The sequence below is a fragment of the Malus sylvestris genome, chromosome 11 (genome assembly GCF_916048215.2).
Source record: "Malus sylvestris chromosome 11, drMalSylv7.2, whole genome shotgun sequence".
NCBI classification, from domain to species: domain Eukaryota; kingdom Viridiplantae; phylum Streptophyta; class Magnoliopsida; order Rosales; family Rosaceae; genus Malus; species Malus sylvestris.
Window position 1 is genome coordinate 8,983,663 of NC_062270.1, and position 17,944 is coordinate 9,001,606.

Genomic DNA, 17,944 nt, shown 5'->3' on the forward strand with positions numbered 1-17,944 from the left:
TTAAAGTGTAGAAAATATTGAAATGTAGATAGTATAGAAAGTGTAGAAAATATTGAAATGTGGTGTAAAGGTAGAAGATGAGGGTTAGGTATTTATAGGAAAAAAATTAACATTTTTCAAAATTTTCTGTAATTTTTTAAAAAATTTTATGTATTTTTTAATAATTTTATGTATTTTTTAATAATTTTTAATGATTTTAATATAGTTAATTAATCTGAACCGTTGGATTTGAAAAATATTCAAATCCAAGAGCTAGGGAGTTGCCACGTGGCCAACGGTCATATTTTTGACCGTTGGGCCCTTTTTTTTTTATTTACTTTTTGTGAAAAAAACGTGGACCGTTGATCTTTGATCCGACGGTCTATTTTAAAAATAAAATTTAAAATTTTTTTACCGTTGGAAATCCAACGGCAGAGAGGGAGCCACGTCGCAAACTCGGGGGGTGGAACTGACAGCGCCTGCACATGAGCCCGGGCTCTGAAAGCCTGTCGGGCACTCGCGCCACGCTTGCGTGAAGCGCACGCGCCAGGCCAACAGCCCGGCTTCTTGCTCAGTCTCTTTTGGGCTGGTCTAAAGCCCAGCTCGGGCTGGGTACCAATCAACTTGAGGGGGTGGACTTGATTGACAGGGCCTGGCTTGTTTTTTGGACTGAGGGCTGGGACATTTTGTCCCCGCTGGACTTGCTCTTAAAAACAAAAGACGACTGGCAATTGATGTCGGCCAATAAAATGGAAACGAAAAGGATATATATTTGATATATTCAGTCGGGTTCAACCTTCCCCGATCACGATATCCTTTTGCTCTTCGACAAGTTTCGTTTTGTTTCGCCTCGCCTGTCCGATTCAAAGGTAAAGATTCAATCTTTCCATCTCAATTTTCGCTCTCCATTGATACTCCTCTGTCAATTGCAACGTAGAACAAACCCTAGAATTTGAATCCCATCGCACGCACAATTTTCGATTCTCTGTTTCAAAAAAGCTCGAAATTGTTGTGTAGTTTGTTGTAATCGCAGGTCGATTCTATTGCATTAATTTCTGATTGCTGATTGTAATTAGATATTTTAATCGGAGTTATAAAAACCTTAGAATTTGAATTTCAAATTGTTGAGTTATCGAACCCCTTTTGGGTTTACTAGCACTAGGGTTTCGTATTGATCGCAAATTAGATTAGATTCAATTAATTTTTTTTTTCCTTTTGTGGGTGTTGTAGTTTTTGAGAATTCTGATTTAGTTTGTCTCTTTAGGGTTTGATATTCGAATTTCAAGATGCCTGCCACAGCGGGAAGGGTTCGCATGCCCGCGAACAATCGGGTACACAGTAGTGCCGCCCTTCAAACCCACGGTATATGGCAGAGTGCAATTGGGTATGACCCCTATGCACCCAACAAAGATGACACCAAGAGCTCTGCGCAACCCGATGTGTCAAACGCTGAACCGGATGGTGAGAATGCATATGCGAGCTTCCAGGGCCTCCTTGCACTTGCCCGTATAACTGGGTCCAGCGCTGATGAGACTCGTGGGTCATGCAGCAGGTGCGGCCGTGTTGGACACCTCAAGTTTCAGTGCAGGAACTTTCTGAGTGTTAAGGAAGATAAAGAGAGAGAGCCGGAAGGGATTCAGGGTGATGTTGCCTCAGAGTTGGCTAGGTTGAAGAGGAAGATCGGTAGGAGCAGTGGGAAAAATGTGGATGAGAGTGAGGAGAGTGAGGATGAGGATGAAGACAGTGAGAGCGAGGATTCGGATTATGATTCAGAAATTGAGAAGATCATTGCTCAAAAAAATGGGATAAAGGTTAGTAAAAAGATGTCGAAAAAGAAGAATGATGACACAGACGATGATGAGTCAGATTCAGATTCTGGGAAGAGGAAGAAGAGAGGAAGGTCGAAGAAGAGGAGGAGCAGCAAGAGGAAATATGATGATGATTCAGATGAGTCAGATGAAGGTAGGAAGAGAAAAAGGAAGGAGAAGCGGAGGAAGAGGGATGAGTCCTCAGATGAGGATGGCGAGCGTCGGCGGCGGCATAGGAAAAGTAGGAAGGAGAAGAGGAGGAGGAGAAGTCATCGGCATTCAGATGATTCTGAATCTGATTCGTCTGATGATTCTCGTAGACACCGTCGGAGGAGCAGGAAGGCAGCAACACCATCTGATTCGGATGATGATTCACGGGTAGGTAGGGGCAGGAAGCGATCTGAGAAGAAGAGCTTGAAACGCCATCACAAGGATGATGAGTAAATCAATCTTCCTAGGAATGGATTCGAACTGTGTACACCAGCAAGTGACTGAATATCTTGTGTAGTTTGCAACAATATGCTTTTGCAACCTTTGTATTGCTTCTGCTAATTTGCTTGGACAAGCTTCTGTTACGTTTGGATCTTTTGCTTTGTGAGATGAAACTACCAGGCCGCTGATTCAGAAGTTTGAATTTCTGGTAATGTGTATTTCAGTTGTGATGGTTTCGATGTGTTTGTTCTGTTTCCGACAATCTTGTGGTTTGTACAGTATTCTAGCGTTGGGATTTGTTTTTGGCGCTCCAAAATTGTCATCTCAAACTCTAATAGCGTCTCTCGAAAATTAGTTTTGTTACGTTGCTTAGATATTTAGTGAAGATGTTTTGCATCATTTCATGTGGAGCTGTAAAATCCAAGCACGCAACGCTCCGAATTATACATTTTTCTTTGAATTGAAAGGCACAAAATTAAGTAAAGGTATGCCCCATTCATTAAAACAGGAATTCAAGGATTGCTATGCTGCTTGGATTTGTAACGGTAAAAACTCGAATCAGACAGCAACTTACGGATCCCTTGCATCTACATAATACAATTTTGCTGTTTTAGCTTGGATAAGAAAAGTGAAATCATGAAAAATGGGTACAACTACCATTTGTCCTTCTATGTAAGAACGGGGGGACATACTCTAAGAAAGCAAGGAAACAACAGGGTAAGACGGGCATGACCGGGCGTGATCTTGCTGATTTGACGACTAATCTTGTGTTGCAGCTCCCTGGTTGAGCTCTGCAAACCTCATTCCAACACGCATGGAATGCTTTAGGAACTTCTCAGCACATCGCCTGACACAGGTTTCCTCTTGCTTCTGCAGCGATTTGTGCTTAAAGGTGTCGACACAATCATTGAAGCATCTCTCAACAAGTGAGTTATACATTCTCAAACTGCAAGCAAACTCGTATTGTTAGCAGGATGTTTCCGTTCTTTACGGTGACAATGGCATCAGAAAAGCTCAATTCAAGTACCTTCACAACATATCCTATACAGGTACTAGGCCAAAATACTAACTCAAACTACACTAACAGGTCTTTTTCGTACAGATAAGTCCAACTTAGTCCAAGTACCAGGAAACAATACCTTAATTGCGTATAGTTGGTGTTATATCATTTCTTGAATGTATTAACATTTCTTCCGCATGTACTGTACATGGGACAAATAGCATATGGGAACAGAAAAAACAAGTAAACGTAATACGACTCAGAACAAGCTGTACAAAGTCTGAAGGAATCACACGATTTGAATTAGAAATGCCCAGATGAAAAAACAAAGGAAGCTATACAAGCTTATGACAGAAGGTGCAAGATAATTGCTTACGGTTACAAGCAACAAGGTTCAGGCGATTAACCAGTATAGTATCTCATCTAATTTTCATTTTGTTTGGGTAAAGCTCTTACACTCAGGAATAAACACCATTTGCATCAACACAACTAATGTAGTTCCCAAAACGTCCAGAAGCAACATGGACATTGCACTGGTTTTAAGGAGAACTTCTATATGGCTTCACAAAGAGTTTTCACAAAATTAGACCATGTGACCCATATCATACAAAACGGAATTGTGAATCAACAAATCTAAGTCAATCAAATTCCTTAATATTCAATGATCTTCACGAAGATGCTAAGGCTGCGTTTGGTGCCTAGGACTTAAATGGATTGGACAACTTACAAGATTCATCAGGTGCTCAAACAGTAACTCGTCAAATGTTATTTTTTGTTACTTGAGTAAAACTCACTCGGGAATAAACAACATTTTCATAACACATAACTAATGTAGTTCCTAAAACGTCCAGAAGCAACACATATATGTTGCACTGGTTTTAAGGAGAACTTCTATATGGCTCCACAAAAAGAGTGTTCACAAAATTAAACCAAGTGACCTGCTTCATACAAAAAGAAAAAGTGAAGAAACAAATCTGAGTCAATCAAATGCCTTGATACTCCGTACTCTTCATATGCACTACAAAGGGACTAAACAAAGGAATCTCAAACGACACCTCTCATTTCAAAGTTCCTTCAAATGTATTGCATCTAGTCGTTTTTAAGTCTCTATCTAATTTTTGTTGTTAATTCATAACAAATTTAGCCTAAGCTCCATGGAACTTTAAAGTCCCGTAGCGACACACACTATCAACTTCAACAAAATGTGGATGTTGGCATTCATTTCTTACTTCAACATACATTGAATTTTGTGAATTACTTCAACATTATTTTTCCGTCTGATAACCCCCTTCATCAAAAAGACAAAGTGATCAGTAGGAATCTAACTGCAAACGAAAACAGTATTGCATTACATAGCACAAATTAAGCAGGACAAACCACCCAATATGTAAGAAACGCAAAAACAAATTGGCCAACGAAATCTAAGACATCAAACATGCACTACCCAAATTTCATCGTATACCCACAATCTCTCATCTCATAAGTTAGCAAAATTTGCAGACTTTTAATCAAATTTCGAGTTTTCTATCATAGTATCAAGCTGAAATTCACAGAATTTAAGAACCCACAAGACAGATGAAGAAAATTAAAGAACTTTAAGCGTAAATTTAGGCAATGAACTAGATAGATAAATAGAGAGAGAGAGAGAGAGAGAGAGAGAGAATGACCTGTCGCGGATCTGGAGCTGGTCGATCATGGTGGCCATTCTCATCTTATCTTCCTCTGGAAGCGAATCCAGATCTCCTATCATGCTCTTGTCCATACTGGATTGTATCGAATTTCTACGATTTCAGCTTAATTGCTCTCTCTATGGAAAATCTCGAAGTTAGGTTAGGGTTTATGGAACAGGGCTCGCTCAGCAGATCTCTGTCTTTATAGTGAGGTAAAACCCTTTACAAGACGATTATCAGAACCGTATTAACGGCACCGTTTAGCTACTTTGTCTTCTTGATAGTAGCCGTTGGATTTTGAGGATGCTATGGGAAATTGAGAAACAAGTGTGCTATCCACGCCCCTTCTTAATTCTTTCACATATTTTGTTAATTTTTATTCATTGATTTTCTTCAATTCATTCGATTCAACAACCAAAATTGAATGAGGTGTGTATAAAGTAAAAAGATGCGTGTGAATAACACATCCTATTCAAAAATTGTTTGCCTTACAATTTTGAATAAAACGATAGTTTTAGTGGGTTAGATAGTTAGTTTGTTACAAGAGATGGTAACCTCTAGGGGTCAAATCCGCACAGAAATGCATAGACATAATTATTTTCCGCTACTCCGATAAAACGCTATATGCAAATGCCTTACATTTTTTTGTTGTGCATCATGTGAATATTTTGTATTTATTCTATGTATTAAACTATTTATGAAAAAATGGTGGGTATTGAACCCACCTAGACTGTCACCTAGGGCCGCCTAATCCTCCCTGCTTTTTGTAACCGTTCTAGCTAGAAATGAAGTGAGGCTCAGCCGCCCAGTGCCTAGGCATCGCCTAGGGTGATTTTTGGAACAGTAAACATACTCTAAGTTATGTTTAATTTGAACTCAGGATCCATGATATTCTATACTCTTTAGTAAACATGCCTTGAGATTTTTTATAAGATGATTGTTTCATCTTACCCTAACTATTGTTTCATGCCAAACCAAATGATCAATCCCTCATTCCTTTGCACAACTCCGTCTTCCCAGTTTCTGATTCTGGCAGTTTCAATGAGATCTACATTGTTGAAATCCGAAAAAAATCCCCTCATTGATCATAAAAGCAAAAAGAAGAACAAACAAGCGGAGACCACATATTCATTTCCATCATGGGAATGGTTTGCCTACCAATGCACTCCAACCCAATTCCATTCCGTGGTAGTCCCTCGGGCTCTATCCGAATCGGGGTGCAGAATCCAAGTGATCGGAGTATTTTCTAAACAGTTCTTGTGTGCCAAGCTTGTGGAGCGTCCTGATCAACCTTATGCCAGTCTGTATACCAATTCATGCAGTGACAATTCACTTTATGATGTCCCTTAAATGAACCGTGAGGATCGGAACCTGCTTGGCGCTGCCTGTGCCCTTCTTGATGGGTGGTTCTATGTTGCCGGAGGCTACAAGGTCAACCCTTCCAGTAAGCACTGCTATAATAATATTCATTTCCAAATTTTTTGAAATGGTTAAATGTGTATGTTTCAATATGTTTGGTGTTTTGTGTGTGACTTGGTCATGGAAATATATAAAAATCAGATTAAAACTCAAAATATCAATTACCCAATTAGGGTTTTGATGTGTACTCGAACAAGCAATTTTCAATTTTAGCCATGAGTGAAAAAACACAAATATGTAAATGAACTTTAGGCCGCTTTTCTAGATTTAAAAATATAGCCACTCGAGCACTCAGCTGAAAATGTGTACATTGGCACAATGATCACTTTTCTTGTAGACCTAACTCGATGATCATATGCAGATATTGATCCTTCATCTTACTTAAACTCCGCTGAACGTCTGAACCTGAAGACATGGAAGTGGCAAGCACTGCAAAACATGCAGAATCCACGAGCATTTGCATCAGGATTCACTCACAAAGGCAGGTTCTTTCGTGGTCGGTGGCAGCAAAGCCCTCGAGCACTCAGCTGAAATCTACAACCCCAGCACCAACTGTTAAGTGTTTCTCAAGTCATTCGTGCCCAAGGAGGCAGAAGGGTTCACCATAGCATCATTCAATGGGCGGTTGATGATACTGACTTGGTCAGTTAGGTGTGAAGCTGAGGCTGTGGACAGTATTGGCTAATAATCCAAATTCTATGTATCGATGCAGATTAATCGGTTTTTTTACCAAACCAAATCGTCGAGAGGCCGAGGATAAAGGCGCATGGGGCGAGGATGGTTCCAGTTGGAGGGAAGGGGGTGTGGGTTTCTGTGGGACAGAGGGAAAGATTTTGGCTTGAGGTTGATGGATCAAATGCATGGCCAGTGTTTCCAGCACCAGCTTTTAGGCCTGGTAATGGGCATGAAGTTGTACAGAAAGGTCATATTTATGCCTTTTCTTTCAGTAAGAGGGTTAGATTAAGTTGGAGAACAATCCCTATTTACTCAATTTTTGAGTAATATTTTCAAGTTTCCTGTTCTTTTCCCCCAAGAAGATTGTAGACCAATGATTATGTTGCATGTTTTCTACTAATGTATGCAAAAAAATGTTTATGCTACAAAGACACAAACATTGATGTCTGTGAGTTATGCAGAACTGCAATGGTGACCCTAAACCCTAAACTTTCATCTTTCTCATTCTCGTAGTGTCTTTCCTTCTTCATATATTACGTGTTTGCATAGTTGGAATGGGGGAAGTTGTGAATTCAAGAAAGAAAAGAAGGAATGCGAATGAGAATTTTTTATGAAAAAAAAAAATTACGACAAGAACTCATGTCCTTCATAAGTTCACTTGCCACTAAGCTTGCGTCATTGAACACATGTCGAACTTGAACAACTTGTAACGATGACATACGCCTTTCAATAGTTTTATAAGAGTAAAAGTCCTCAAGAAATGGAAATGATAATGAGATCGTCGATTTTAGTCATCTCTGGAGTATCAATCATGAATTTTAATACGTTTTTTTGCTATGTTTTGGACACTGCTAATACAAATTGGGTTGGGATCTAAAATTACGAGGACGAATTCTAAATCAAACATTGCCATGAGCAAGTGATGATCTAGCATTTACAAAGTCCAAACCCTTACCTTCTCCTTAAGTTAAGCTCACACTCACACATTAGATAATAGATTAGATTAAGCAACAACTACAACTTTTATCGATTCATTTAATTCTTCCTTTGGGGAATGAGAAAACAATTATAGCTTGAGAACGAAGTTTTAACCAAAAGCTCCACCTTTTGTAGAAAAATCGGAGTGACTTTTCAGTGTGGTAGAAACACAACTTGGTACATCAAGTGTCACAACACAAGTAGTTGAAGATCTAAAAAAATTTCAACTATTGTATTATGATATTTGGTGTACTAGGCCACGTCCCATTACCCTGAAAAATTCTCAAAAAATCGAAGCAAAAATTATTTTTTTAAAAAATGAAAATTTTCACAACCAAAGTATAAACCGTGTTTAGCATTGACACGTTCACATGCACATGACGCACCATTGCACTTGATCCACCGGCACCGCCTAATGCAATTGATGTTGCATTGCATGGCATCTTCCGATGGCATTCTTGTAAATGTCTCATCACTGATAAATATCGTATCACGAATCACCCCCACCACTTTTGTCACCATAGTGTTACAGTCGCACTACAAACACAGAGGAGGGAGAGAGAGAAAAGGAGAAGAAGAAGAAGATGCCGAGAAGCAGTTTCTCAGGGGCGCTTACAGGGCCGCAGGTCGACGTGATCATCGACTTGGGAAACCCCTTGCTCAACCACACCGTCGATGGCTTCTTGAAGATCGGAACAGTACGATTTTTCTATTTTTTTAAAAAAAAATTTAAAATTATCTTCAGCATTTTTTTTAAAATTTTTTTGGTTGTTTTTCAATTTAGTATTTCACTTCTGGGTTTTGTTGGTTTGGTTTCAGGTTGCTGCTACCAGAGCTGTTGCAGAGGATGCTTTCTCTGCGGCCAAGAAAGGTATTGTTGTTTATCATTGCAGTCCTACTGTTTGGTTCCCGAGAAACACAGAAAATGAGAGTGGGAAACTTTTAAATTTCAGATGCCGATCATATTGAGCTGCGGTCTGATGATGATGGTTGTATTTATTGTGGTTTCTGAATGAGATTTTTGGGTTTTTCTTTTAATTTTTTATTTATATTTACTAATAATTTGAGGTGGTTTTTGCAGGGGGCATTTCGACTAAAGACTTTGAGCACACTGTGAGTAACCAGAACAATCCCTTGTTTAATTAATTCGGTTTTTCGATTCTTGTATGATCCAAGATTAGTAGCTACTCTTAACCTCGACATTGAGATTGAAAGTACCGATTTTGATTTCCCACTTGGATTGTTAGTGTTGTGCTTAATGATCTTGCTGGTTTACTTTGTTTTGTTTGATTTGTGCTCGGCCTTTGGTCCCCTTGTTACCGAAAAAACATACTAGTAGCTCTACGTTCAGTTAATTCAGCATCTTCAGTTGTTGCTCAATTGATTTTGTTTAGTGGGATCTACAGCTTTTTGGAGGTCTTATTTATACTGTGGTTATTGGTTGAATAGGTGATCGGTTGTCTATTCATAGAAGAAAATTGGGATGTAACACAATTTCCGAATCCTGCTAATTGAGACTACTGCTTTTTGCAGTTGAAGAAGATGTGTAAAGAAGGTGCATATTGGGGTAAGTTGAGTCGTATTTCATTGTGAGTTAGTTGTATGTATGGTCCGTATGGATGAGATTATGCTCGTCCTCCCGGAAAATTGCTTCAGCTTCCTCTCACTTTTGCGAATTGAGAACTGCATCAACAATTTCTTCTATTGCATTGACAGGAACTGTAGCTGGACTGTACGTGGGAGCAGAGTATGGTATCGAGAGGGTCCGTGGACGCAGAGACTGGGTATATGTCTGTTCGAATTCTAGATAGCTAGTTGTACAGTACCTGTTGGCCGTAATTTTCATGCTCATTCGTCCTAGTTTGCACATGAAGCTTCTAGATTTGGGAAATTGTTTCAGATTGTCTACTTGCTAAGTTAAAACTCTTAATCTCTATGTTCCCTAGATCCTCCCGTTGCCATGATTTGTATAATTGTTCGTTTTCAGTATGCGCGGGTAGCTTCTAAAATTACGTTCAAGCATGCCATTTCAAGTTCGTTTTTATTTAATTTTTGGACTTCGATTGGAACTTCTGCATCTGCTCACCCTTTTTCTTTTGATATCCTGCAGAAGAATGCATTGCTCGGGGGTGCATTGACAGGGGCTCTAGTATCTGCAGCCAGCAAAGAGAACAAAGATAAAGTTCTGGTGGATGCAATTACAGGAGGTGCCATTGCGACCGCTGCGGAATTCATCAACTATCTCACCTGAACATGGACGTAATATTCTACCCGATCTCTCTGTAGATCCTGGAGAACTATGAGTAGGTTTCTCGTGTCATCTTCCTCATGAATTCGTAGAGCATTGTATAAAGAATGTTCAAGGGTTCATCTAAACTACTGAAGGTTGATGCAATGAATTATGAATCTTCTGATTTCATCATTCTTGAGCAATATGTTTGATGCTTTTTTTTATTTTTTATTTTGACAAACGATAACGTTAATGGGTTAAATAGATAGTTGTTAGGAGGAAAAGAATTGGTAGGGATCAAACATGCTCCATGGTGAAAGTGCATAACTGTTTTCTGCTACTGCAAGAAAGTACGAATATGTTAGATGCTTATTGATGTAAAGATTTCTATGAATTTGTTGCATTTGCCGAAGAAAAAACAACTGATGCCTCATCCATCGTGTTGTGTTTGGCTCATACATTTGTGAGTAATTATGAGTCATGTGTTGACAACAATTGAAGACATGGTGACTGCCACAAGCAAAGTTGGAAGCAAGCAAGACTTGACCTTGTGTTTGCTTGCACACAATTGTGCATGTTTTCTCTTCTACGCATTAAATGACAAATGGAGAAAATTGTACTTTATAGACTAGGTATAGATTTTGGTGCATGCTAGGTAGGCTAGATAATAATTATATTATGTGAACTTAAGACTTTTTGGTTTTGGTTGTTGGCATAGTTGCTAGTGTATGCCTATAAGTAGATGCAATATTTGTGCATTTAGTAATGCTTAGAAAGTGGGAATGTAAACATCATAGAAGCATCCAAGGGGAGAGCATCCGGCTCTTCCATGGGAAAGTTTGAACATGGGTTGAGAGAAAATCAAGAGAGCTAAAGTGAAAAGTATTCTAGTGAAAGAATTCTTGAGGTAGAGTGAGGCTTTTGGGAAAATTCTATGAGTGGGCGTGCAAGGGATTCGGGATTGAGTTATGTTGATTTAACTAATGTGTACTTGTACTGTTATTCATAGTGAAGAGCAATATCTCTCCGGGGACGTAGGCATGTTTTTGCTGAACCTCGTAAATTTCTCGGTGTTTTTATTTCTTGTATTTTATTCTGTTCAGCTGAGTGTGATTTGATGAGGTTGTAATTTGAATCTCGTTTCCGCACTAACGAACGGGCCAAGGCACAACACATCGTATTATCTTTTATTTACAAAGTTGGTATTCAAATATTCAAGGGAAAGCTAATGAAAATGGCTTGAAAACTTTGAGTTTTAATGATAATGACAAAATAAAGGGTAAAGTGAATAGTATCAGGATTGACTTTTTAGTGTAAAAATGTGGTTTTTCGTTAAAGTGAATAGTACCGGATGCTTTTCGTTAAAGTTCCTAATATTCAAATCCACATCTATATAATTTAGATTAGTTTAGTACAGACATAGTAAAACTTGTGTAAAAAAACAGTTATATTGTTATAAGAACTATGGTATATGCCGCTTCATTTACATATACAAATGTGAATAATAAGTCAAAGTGCTTAAAACCCAAATATTCTTTTAAAAGCAAAAGTAAAATGTGCTTGAAAAAGAAACTCTAATGTGCATAGAAAAATGTATGACAGAGAACTTAGTCAACAAAAATAGGGATTTGGTTTATGGTGTCGCGTAAGTTGGAAATTTCAACTTTGTACTTTGGGTATCGAGCTACCTGGCTTTACGGAGACTGTTCCTCTTTAATCTGCACTAGATCACTATATAATAAGCCTTGCATGGTTATTGTTTTTTGCATCAGCGCCTAAAATCTCTCTTATTATACACAAGCACACACATAGAAACACACAAATCAAGTACACACTAAGAGCAAGTCCACCGGAGTGGACTTTTCCCAGGACCCAGCACAAAAACAGGGCCAGCACCCTGTCAATCAAGTCCACCCCTTCATGTTGACTGGTACCCAGCCCGTGCTGGGCTCTGGACTAGCCCAAAAGAGACTGAGACAGAAGCCGGGGAGTTGGCCTGGCGCGTGCGCTTCACGCAGGCGTGGCGCGAGTGCCCGACAAGGTTTCAGAGCGCGGGCCCGCGTGCAGGCGCACTCAGTCCCCCCCCCGAGTTAGCGACGTGGCTTCCTTTATGCCGTTGGATTTCCAACGGCTAGTTTTCTAGACCGTTGGATTTCCAACGGTAAAAAAAATTTTAAATTTTACTTTTAAAATAGACCGTTGGATCAAAGATCAACAGTCCAGGTGTTTTTCACAAAAAGTAAATAAAAAAAAAAGCCTAACGGTCATAAATATGACCGTTGGCCACGTGGCACCTCCCTAGCTCTTGGATTTGAATATTTTTCAAATCCAACGGTCCAGATTAATTAACTATATTAAAATTCATTAAAAATTATTAAAAAATACAGAAAAATTATTAAAAAATACAGAATTTTTTTAAAAAAAATACAGAAAATTTTGAAAAATGTTAATTTTTTTCCTATAAATACCTAACCCTCATCTTCTACCTTTACACCACATTTCAATATTTTCTACACTTTCTATACTATCTACATTTCAATATTTTCTACACTTTAAGAGAAAAAAATGTCTTCGTGGAAGCTCATTGAAGATGTTACGTTGTGTGAATGTTGGGTTCACACTACTCATGACCCGATTACGGGTAATGAGATGGATAAGCGAGAAATGTGAAGTAAAATTACGAAAGCGTTTTGCGATGTACATGGAGAAAACACCAGAACTAGTCAAGGTCTTCAAGGTCGTTGGAAAAAACTCAACGCATCCTTTACTTGTTGGAAAAACGCCATCTCTCATGCTTCCGGTAACCTCTGTAGTGGGACAAATTTAGCGGATCAGGTGACAATATTTTTATTTATTTATATGCATTCCACTCACATTAATATTTTGATTTATTTAATTTCGTATGGAATTTTTATGTTATTTCTTATGTAATTTTTATATGCATTCCACCCGCATCAAAATTTTAATTTATTTAATTTCTTATGTAATTTTTATTTAATTTCTTATGTCATTTTTATGTAATTTATATGCATTCCACCCGTATCAATATTTTGAATTTATTTATTTGTGTTACACCTGCATTTTTTAACACTATGTTATCCCACATTTTTATAGACACTACAAGCTCAAGCATTCTACAATTCAAAGAACGGGAACAAATCATTCACTATATGAGAATGTTGGCAAGGACATTTAGGTCATTCTGAGCTCCTGGAACACCAAAAAAAGCATGCCAAATCCATGTATCAAATGAAGCCACCGCTTCCAAAATGATGCTTTTGGCTCCTTTTCTGTTGCCATCTGCTCCTTGCCACGCACTTGGACAGTTTTTCCAAGTCCAGTGCATGCAGTCGATGCTTCCAATCATGTCAGGGAAGCCTCGCATCTCACCCTTCCTCAGAAGCCTTCGCATGTCCCTTGGCGTGGGTGTCCGAAGGTACTCATTGGTGTAGAGGGCTTCAATTACAGAGCAAAACCGCATTAGGGACTCCAAAACAGTTGTTTTTCCCATCCTCGCGATCTCATCCACTTGATCTGCAGATGCTCCATATGCAAGCATTCGCAAGGATGCCGTAATTTTTTGCTCGAGAATAAGACCTATAACATGAAAAGCATCATCTTTTTGCACAAAGTATGAATCATGGTTGCAAATATCACTCATGATTTTGTTGAACAAATTTCGTTACATTCTAAAACACCGTCTAAAAATATGATCAGGGAATATGCTATTGGAAATAAAATAATTTTCCAATAGATTTTTACCTCGTTTTTCCCTTTTTCTATCGAGGTTTGCAACACGTCTTGGTTTGGCTATCTGACCCACGGCTTCCATGACACGGCGGGAATGTGAGGCCTTCTGCCTTCTATGGTGATCATCCTCATCCTCCTCTATGAAGAAAGCCTCATCTCCACCTCCACCTCCACCTTCCTCGAGATTGGCCAATTCTACCTGTTGTGCCAACAACTTTTGTTGTTGCTCCTGCAACTGTTTATACACCCTTCTTAAAGAAGACATTGTAATAAGAACTCAAGATTTGAAAACGATGAACAAGGATTCTGAGCTAAAAAGAAGTATTGAGCTTGGTGTGAGGATGGATGTAGGGATGTAGGGTTTATATGGACAAAAAAAGAAAGGATGAGGTTTTGGACAATGCCACGTGGCACTACGTGATTGGTTGAAAATCTTATTGAAATCTTGGCTAAATTATTGTAAACCGGAAGTGACACGTGGCGTGTCGGGATTGGTCGAAAATATTATCGGAAATCTATCCACAAAATAGTACGTTCAGATAATGACACGTGGCATGACGTGATTGGTTGAAAATCTTATCGAAATCTTGGCTAAATTATTGTAAAACAGAAGTGACACGTGGCGTGTTGGGATTGGTTGAAAATCTTAGCGGAAATCTATTCACAAAATAGTACTTTCAGATAATGACATGTGGCATGACGAGATTGGTTAAAAATCCTATCCGAAATTAAAACTATTTTAATTTTTTATTCTTTTATACAAAATTTAAAAATATTTTAAATGGGCTGGGTGCCAGCGCATTTTGTAGGGATGGAGATCGTTTGTGCCAGCGTATTTTTTTAGGAGTGGAGATGTCTTGGCCTATTACTGTTCATTGAAGTCTGTTACTGTTCATTTGAGTGGATAAATGCGCTGAGTGCTGGCGCAAAGTCCTTAGGGGTGGAATTGCTCTAACATATACACAGATTCAAATGGAGCGTTCAATGCGTCTTGTTTCAGCTGCCTTCGTTCTTGTCTTGCTTTTGGCCGCTACAGGTCATTATACCTCTTTTATTTAATAATTAATTTTTTATGATGTTTCTAATAAAGCATCTTATTCAACCAAAAAAATTGATCTTTAGAGATGGGTCCAATGGGTGTTGAGGCAAGGACTGAGTCAAGCAAGGCAGTTGAGGGGAAGATCTGTGAGGTTCCAAGTACCCTGTTCAAAGGGTTGTGCTTTTCGTCTAACAACTGTAAACACACTTGCAGAAAGGAGCAATTCACCAGAGGCCATTGTAGTGTCTTCACCCGTGCTTGCGTGTGCACCAAAAAGTGCTAATTAATTAGTTAAAAAGAAATGTAATCTATGTAGAGACCGTGCTTGTGTAATGTGATGGATTGATATGATGTTGTATCCACATGGTTGCTTTTGCTAATAAATTGAATGACCCTGCATGAATCATTATTCATATGTCTAGTGTAGTGTTTTCATCGCCTGATGTACTTTTAGTTACCTATTATCCTATATGTTTTTCTTTAGGATTATTATTAACATTCTAGATAGTCACCACAGACTCTTCTTTTATTTATTAACTTTCAATTAAGAAAGAGTGCACGATAATTATTGTAAAATGCTAATAACAATAATTTTTTTTTTTCCTTTTGTACAAAGCATTTTGTTGAAAATTTTCACTTTGTGTACTTGGATTCAACACATTACTTTAATTTGTGTCACAAAGATTATTTAAATCACATTGTCGATTTCATATGTACTTTTTTGTCCGCACATTCTGTTGTATTAGGTTCTTTTGCCTTTTAAACCAGTAGTAATAAACGTAACACAAGGTGAGGGATGCACAAGAAAAAACAAAATTAGAAAAAGGTTCGAAATTGCTTAACCAACTTTTAAGCAAAGACCTAATTATTAATTTTTATTTTATTTTATTTTAGAAGAAATAGTCCTTAAAGATTAATATTTTCTCGATAACATTTTAAATGACTCTTCCACATTTTTTTTCTTAAAATAATTTCATTTTTTTTGTCACTTTTATGCATAGTATGTGTGGTATTGCCAAGGATGGAACCACCTTAGGCCCAAGCGACGGATGCCCTAACTCAGTTTTTTTGTGAAAAAATTGTACATATTACATATAATAATTTCACGTGATAAAACATTTTTAGCTATGAAATTTCTAAATGATCGATTGAGAAATTGTAAGAAAATTAATTGATGAATAATAACATGATTATTTTTATAGGAAAACTAATGAAAAGAGCTTGAAATTTTTTAATTTTAATAAAAAAAAACCATGTTATAAGTTTTGTTTAATGATTAGTACAAAGCCCATATTAAAGTAGTCCAACTAAAAATGGCCCAACTATACTTTTTTAGGTTGAGTTACAGATTTTCGTCGTTAATGGAATTCATCGTTGTTTTGCAGACCTTCTTCTTTTTCTTTGAAACAAAAATATAGATCCTCATGCTATTTAATTCATATTTTGTATTATTTTGTTGAAATGTGATCGTTGTTATTATTCGTAGTGTATTCGAGGTACTGTTTTTCAATTTTTCTTCATCAGTGGAGTTCATCGTTTGTTTCTTCGGAAAATAAATTTGAGAACTGCATGCTATTCAATAATAACGACGAGTCACTGTTTTTGGTCTGTAAAAATAAACTGTTTCTGAATTTTAAGTAACACTGTTTCTGGAATCTAAGTTACTGTTTTTGAAATCTAAGTCACTGTTTATGGATCCCAACGAAATAGACACACAGTTTCTTAAATGTAAGATAGAAAAGAAGTAGTGAAATTCACTGTATTTGAATAAGCACCCTGTTTCTTAAATATAATCAACTGATGCATGAAAGAAAAGAAACCGTTAAAGGTTAAAACATAGACTGTTTCTGGAATCTAAGTCACTGTTTCTGGAATTTAAGTCACTGTTTATGGAATTTAAGTCACTGTTTCTAGAGTTTGGATGATTTTTTTATTAAACTTTGAGCCTTTTTGGTTAAATAACATTTTGGGATGATTTTTGGTTAAATATTTGTTGGCCCAAGCCCTTTTCATTAAAGCACCCTATTTTTATAGGAAAAGATATTTGATGGTATTGGTAATGAAATTATTACGCAAAGCTTTCAAAACTTGAAAATGCGTCGTGAGATATTGTAATATGTTGTATGATATATTTTATGGATTATTGTATGTGCATTGTTAGCAAATTCTTAAGCTTTTTAATTTGTGACTTTATTTTTAGAATGACCCGATTCATATAGATCTCAGACTTCGTCCCTAATGTATTAGTATGAATTTACAAGAGCTTATATATATATATATATATATAAAGATACATATATATCAATTGTATCATTCTGAGTTACCCTAATTAAGTTTGAAATCTTAAGTGTAAACTTGTTAAATATATAAAGATACATACATACATACATACATACATACATATAATATATATATATATATATATATATATATATATCTATATCCTGCAGAAGAATGCCATGCTCGGGGGTGCATTGACAGGGGCTCTAGTATCTGCAGCCAGCAAAGAGAACAAGGATAAAGTTCTGGTGGATGCAATTACAGGAGGTGCCCATTGCGACCGCTGCGGAATTCATCAACTATCTCGCCTGAACAAGAACGTAATATTCTACCCGATCTCTCTGTAGATCCTGGAGAACTATGAGTAAGTTTCTCGTGTCATCTTCCTCATGAATTCGTAAAGCATTGCATAAAGAACGTTCAAGGGTTCATCTAAACTACTGAAGGTTGATACAATGAATTATGAATCTTCTGATTTTATCATTCTTGAGCAATATGTTCGATGCTTTTTTTTTTTTTTGGGACAAACAATAATGTTAATAGGTTAAATAGATAGTTGTTAGGAGGAAAAAAATTGGTAGTGATCAAACATGCTCCATGATGCAAATGCATAATTGTTTTCCACAACTGCGAAAAAATGTGAATATGCTAGATGCTTACTTATGCAAAGATTGCTATGAATTT

The 17,944-nt window shown here is 37.4% G+C and overlaps 3 protein-coding genes across 8 annotated transcripts in view; 2 read left to right on the plus strand and 1 right to left on the minus strand.

The window, feature by feature from the left end:
- The first annotated feature begins 684 nt into the window (after positions 1-684).
- LOC126591219 (CAX-interacting protein 4-like) lies at positions 685-2,618 on the plus strand. Its single transcript, XM_050256803.1, has 2 exons — positions 685-848; positions 1,244-2,618. The coding sequence occupies exon 2, from the start codon at positions 1,266-1,268 to the stop codon at positions 2,229-2,231; it is 966 nt and encodes a 321-aa protein (XP_050112760.1). The 5' UTR covers positions 685-848; positions 1,244-1,265; the 3' UTR covers positions 2,232-2,618.
- Positions 2,619-2,694: 76 nt separating this feature from the next.
- On the minus strand, positions 2,695-5,087 carry LOC126591228 (mitochondrial import inner membrane translocase subunit Tim9). The gene is made up of 2 exons (XM_050256814.1): positions 4,887-5,087; positions 2,695-3,165 (listed from the first exon to the last, which is right to left on the minus strand). The coding sequence occupies exons 1-2, from the start codon at positions 4,979-4,981 to the stop codon at positions 2,979-2,981; spliced, it is 282 nt and encodes a 93-aa protein (XP_050112771.1). The 5' UTR covers positions 4,982-5,087; the 3' UTR covers positions 2,695-2,978.
- A 3,369-nt stretch (positions 5,088-8,456) lies between these two features.
- LOC126590540 (outer envelope pore protein 16, chloroplastic-like) overlaps positions 8,457-17,944 on the plus strand; it is a 30,146-nt gene continuing 20,658 nt past the window's right edge. Inside the window, exons 1-8 of one of the 6 annotated variants that reach the window (XR_007612089.1) lie at positions 8,462-8,659; positions 8,781-8,832; positions 8,915-8,950; positions 9,043-9,074; positions 9,495-9,528; positions 9,678-9,745; positions 10,072-10,346; positions 17,707-17,743. Coding sequence is in view for 3 of the 6 variants with exons in the window: in XM_050255984.1 (XP_050111941.1) it covers positions 8,546-8,659; positions 8,781-8,832; positions 8,915-8,950; positions 9,043-9,074; positions 9,495-9,528; positions 9,678-9,745; positions 17,431-17,607 (513 nt within the window). In the remaining 3 variants the exon portion in view is untranslated. Of the gene's footprint in view, positions 8,660-8,780; positions 8,833-8,914; positions 8,951-9,042; positions 9,075-9,494; positions 9,529-9,677; positions 9,746-10,071; positions 10,384-17,430; positions 17,744-17,944 lie in introns of those variants that run through there. The other 5 variants (XM_050255984.1, XR_007612090.1, XM_050255985.1 and 2 more) reach the window with 5 other exon arrangements.